This window comes from Erpetoichthys calabaricus, chromosome 5 (genome assembly GCF_900747795.2).
Source record: "Erpetoichthys calabaricus chromosome 5, fErpCal1.3, whole genome shotgun sequence".
In the NCBI taxonomy this organism is placed as follows: Eukaryota; Metazoa; Chordata; class Cladistia; order Polypteriformes; family Polypteridae; genus Erpetoichthys; species Erpetoichthys calabaricus.
Window position 1 is genome coordinate 97,400,668 of NC_041398.2, and position 5,396 is coordinate 97,406,063.

Genomic DNA, 5,396 nt, shown 5'->3' on the forward strand with positions numbered 1-5,396 from the left:
GACCCAAGATTATAAAGCATCAGTAAACTAACAATATGATATAACCTGCAGCAAATGGATGTCAGTGTTGTATAAAGCATATGTCTGTTCATTTGCAGTTATATGGTTAATTAAAAAGTGCTCCAATCAAAATGCAAACTTATTTTAATTATTACTTAAAATATTGAATTTTATCATCCTGGTTTTATTCAGCTATATAAAATTTTCAGATGGTAGAGTGTCCTGAAGGTGGTAGAAACCGATGACCTAAATAATCCATAAAGAATGTTGCACCTCTATATTAGGATTGTGAGGAGCTGAAGCTTCAGGCATAAGGCAAGAACCAACCCTAGACCAATAGTCAATCCATCACATAGCACATATATTTTATTTTAATTAATTTTTCTACTATTTGAAAAGGCAGATTAAACAATGTGCTAAGGTCTACAGAGTGAGTGAGTGAATTGGGACATTCCATAATTTTTATTTCTTTTCAGTAGGTCTAAAGGCCTGTAAAATGCATTTCTAACTGACTGATAGCTGTGTATCACATTTCAATACTTTATAAACTGCCATGAGCTATTTAATGATGGCACTAGTGTTTTTATTTTTAACAGCCAAATGACAAATGCAATGAATGACTACAGTGATATTTTAATTAAGTTTAACTTAGGTTCTGTAGTGTAAATAATGTACTGTCTACAAAAGTGACATCTGACAGCATGTAAAATTACTTTATAAATTTGTAAAGTTTTAATAGGGTTATAATGTTGTTAGGGTTCTACAAAAATGTATGAACTCGAGTCATTAAGCAGGTCATCCTCAGTGACCCAGAGGCAAGTTCTGGTGGGAGTGGAATAGTATAATGACAAATGATTTGATAAATAATTTTAGTTAGCTCCCCCGTTTTTTTTTTTTAGAATAACCAAAGTGTCACAAAATGTATTAAATAAATAGGGTTATATTTACTGGTACAATCTTACCTGGATGTGGAGTAAAGGATCTGAGTGCAATAGGTTCTGGGCTTTAGTTCCATATTTGCAATTAATTAAACCTTTAGTTTTCTATGGTATCAATATATGAACTATTACATTCTTTTTAATGAAATTTAACAAAACACACTTGATATTAATAGCTCCAAAGGACAAAAAGAATTACATAGATATGATTGTGTAATTCTTCTGTATTTCTTTATACATGAATAATTCTAAAATATCTATACATTTAGTCTTCAGACATGGTGAGGGCATTTTCATACAACCTCTTGTGATAATTCCAAATATAATCTAAAGAGTAATAGTATTACTTATGGTTTACTTAATATGTCGATGGCCATTTGTTTCATTGAATGCATTTCACTGTAGTGACTTTAGAGTCTATGACATGTTAACTACTGATACTTTCAACAAACATAGTAAGAGCTGCTAATTGCTAGCAAGTTGCCAGAAGTCTTTTCTTGATCCCTTGTGCAGAAAACCGATATGCAGGTCAGGACCTTTGTGTTCAGATAAGTCACACATTAATGCTTCCCAGGGTTGGAGGGTTTTTCATGGAAGTCAGTGACCTATCTCATGGATATCATCAGCAAAGGAGCCTACTAATCATGTGTTGTTTAGCAGATAAGATACTCTGAGGTTGATCAATGTAAACTGAGATGAGGACATCAGCAGCTAATAGATCTTGAAGACATCTTGTTTTCTTACCGTTGAGTTTTTTGTGGTCTTTTAAAGTATTTGGAAAATGTTGTTATATAATTTAAAGTGTATGTAAGTGAATGTTTTTTTTTTGCATTTTTCTGCTTAAATTATTTAATAATACCAAGGTTTTAATTTAAAAAAATTCCATATGTTGGCTTTTCATTGACTTTCTTCTCTTTTCCTGTCTTGTACTAGTCTGTCTGTTTTTGTGAAATATAACATCATCTAACCTGTCACTTTCTTTTTTGCCATTCTGCTTTCTCTCTTTTCACCTTGCCTGTTGTCAGCGAGTTGTCAGGGCTGAGTTGGTGAACTACTCTCAGGATGAAAGCCATGTGCAGACCTCTGAAAACTGTCAGAGTAAAATTTGTTCTGTACAGTAGTTCAGGTACAAATATGGACTAACTACTGTTCTTTATGTTTTATGTAGATTGAAGAATTATTTATTGAAGAATTTATATTATTGAAGAGTTATTTATACTGATTGTTTTTTTTTTTAAATAATTCAGTTGCTTAAATTCAAGACTTAATCTGCTTTTTCCATTGTAGTGTAATTGGGTACAAACCTGGTGAGCATACCTGTCTACTACAGTGCACACTTATCCACACAGCAATATTTCTTTACACTTGGCCATTTTAGAGTCATTAATTAATCTAACATCCACCTCTTTACTATTCCTTAAGTTATTCTGCAAAGCACCATGTAAGATGATGATTTACAGCCTTAAGATTTTGAAATTTGTTACATTTCTAGCTCCTCCTTTTATATTAATGTCTCTTGTACATGTTGTATGTCGGTATATACATTGTGCTCCTGTAGCCTGAAGCCATGAAAAGGGAACACCACAAACAAAACTGATCAGATTGAATTTTTCGTTTTTGCAGCCTAGGTTGCTTTTCCTGTTTTTCTATAACCTTCAATAAAAAGAAATTCTTTAGGTTTTAGTCAGTTAAATGTCTGTTCCAAGAATTTGTACAAAATTTTATCTGTGTTTAGTAGCTTTTATTTTTCTGTATGCTTTTGGTTTTTTGTGTTTATTTCACTTTTTTGCAAACCATATCTTGTTATTTTGAGGCTTTCAATATTTTTCATCTCTTCCTTCATCCATCACTCCAGTTAATGGTTCTGGGAAAGCATAGTGTACTTTGAGAGCATCTTTGTGGAACACCAGTCCATCAGAGGGAGTTAATATCTAATTAAAAATCTGAATTCATATTTGTTCAAATGGGAAAAGTTGGAACTGTCAACCCCCAACTTTGTAATACAATGTAGATATGTACCCTCAGATTTGATTAGCAAAATATATAATTTTTTAGTTGAAAAAGCCTAAAGTAAATAAGTATGAGCATTTCTTAGGAAAAATATACTTTTATGGATAATTTTGTATAAAGTGAAATATATAGAAATTTCACATTTTTCTTGGAAACAGTACTCGTGGAGAAAACAGTTGTTGTTTTCATAAATCCGTGTTTAAGTAAAACATCATTTATGCAGAAATGTATTGTTGACATGTGAACAGGATACCCATGTGTTTGTTCAACATTGATGATTTGTCTTTATTTAGGTTCTAATTTTTCTCTCTCCTTTACTTCTGCCAGAGGGTAGTCAAAGCTGATATAGTGAACTACAGCCAGGAGCCAGTGGCTCGAACTGTGAATCCTCCCAGAAGTTCGATGTGTGCAGTGCAGTGAAGCTCCCTCACAACGGACACTAATACTTCCTCCCAGCGGTGCAGTTGCCCTACAGGAACTAGAATTCTACAGTAGTCCTAGCTTCAGCATAGCAAGCCATTTGATGAACAGTGTGCAGAGAAGCAACAGGCAATATCGGTGCCTGGTCAAGGTTCAAGTTTGTGACTTAAGAAGATATTGATTGTAGACTGTCTTGCTGTTCTTGTTTAAACATTTTTTGTTTCTTATTTGGTATAAAGAGGGTTTTAATATGTAGCCATTATCAATTCATTTTTGATAGATTTTTCAATAAAAGCAACATTTTTAGTGCTGCTTAGAAAGATTCACTTCATGCCAATTGTCTTTTTTTGTGTTTTTTTTAGTCCTTTTTTCTGTTTATAATTTAATTTGTGTGGTTGCTTTGTGAGAGTGTGTTAATGTGTATGTGTATACGACATATATAAATATTACACGTACACACAGACATGCATTGGTAATTTATGATGTCAGTCTTTTACTGTTGATGAACAATATTATTAGTATTATTCATTTTTTCATTCATTTTGATATTTAATATGTTCAGTGTAATCACAATATTGACCATTATTCAGAATTATTCCAAAATATTTTTAGATTTGAATGCCAGGGCTAAACTTAATTATTTCTGTTTTTTATATACACAAGGCAATTTCCTTGGTATGACTCAACATTGTAATTGTGATAATAACAAAAAAAAAATTGCATGTTTAGAATTACGCTTAATAAATTATATTCTCAATATTTTTATTTAACTAACTTTTTTGTAATTTAATCTATATTGAAAATATGATGCCAGAGTGAGGCAGATATTTTCATTCTGAAGTGACATTGGAGGCAGCTGGCTGCTTTATTGTACAATTGTTTCAGAAAAAGGGACCTTGTTGCTAAATGTCACTTTTTCAATACATATTTAAAACATGGATTTGAGGTAATGCTGGTATCCTTGGTTATTCATTCATATTTATGGAAATATCAAACCTAATTAGACATATATGATGATGATGATGATATAATACATTTTTAATGGATGATTGTGTTACCATAAAAATAAATCATCTGGATAAGTTTACGGTATGTATTTGGACATATATACACTGTTTTATTATCTGGGTATAGCACACTATTTGCAGCAGTGAAAACATAATTAAGTAAAAGTCTTGAAAATGCTGGCTTCCAATATAACAGTTTCTGCTGCAGAGTGTGTGACGATGATACTTGAACAGACTATATGGTCCTCTCTCTTTTGCAGCATCTGTAATTTAATACAAATTATCATATTCTGTGTAACCTACAAAAATAAAGTCCTTGATCTAAGCCTGGCACATATTAATGTTTTTTCATTTTTTTAATTGTTGTGATTTTTCAATGAAGACTAGTTTTGTTATTGTTCTGTACATTCATCACAGGATTACGTTATAATGTTCCTGTACTACTGTGAATTTGTGGTAACAAAAAGAATCTTTATACATATCCAGAAAATGAACACAACAGTTCTTAGCTACATAGAAGTACATAGCCAGACAGTGCTCAAGATGCCCCAAAATGCAGATAATGCACAAAGTACTGAAAACCAAAGTTATAAATGTTTATTGTAGGATGAGTCCGTTTTTTGTATTAAGAGTAATCATCCTGTATTTTTTGGTGAGAATAAGAACAAAAAAATCAACAAGAAAAATGTGCCGTAAACAGGTAACAATCTGTAAAAATATGCAGCAATCAAGCAAAAACAAACTATTCACAATTTCATTCACAGTAGTTGCAGGCAACGGTTCTGAAAATGCAGATAGCCCCAAAGCTGCCAAAAAGGAGATAAAAGAAAGAAAAAAAAATCTTAGCACTGGTCTATAAAAAAATATTTTTTGTTTGCTTCTGGGATCTTCAGAGCATCTCTTTATTAAGTTTTTTACACTGATTTCATATATGAAATCGGAATTAAGCTAGCACGTCAGGTTTTTGAAATACACATCATTGATGTTTTGACACTTTTGAATATCAATATATCAACACAAT

The 5,396-nt window shown here is 31.9% G+C and overlaps 1 protein-coding gene across 2 annotated transcripts in view; it reads left to right on the forward strand.

Annotated features, from left to right (window-relative positions):
* The window catches only part of rab28 (RAB28, member RAS oncogene family), a 214,408-nt gene extending 209,702 nt beyond the window's left edge, over nt 1–4,706 (forward strand). Inside the window, exons 7-8 of one of the 2 annotated variants that reach the window (XM_051928656.1) lie at nt 1,964–2,064; nt 3,276–4,706. In XM_051928656.1, the coding sequence (XP_051784616.1) occupies nt 1,964–2,059 (96 nt within the window). In that variant the 3' untranslated portion in view covers nt 2,060–2,064; nt 3,276–4,706. The remainder of the gene's footprint in view (nt 1–1,963; nt 2,065–3,275) is intronic. The other variant, XM_028801812.2, reaches the window with a different exon arrangement.
* Nucleotides 4,707–5,396: the final 690 nt, after the last annotated feature.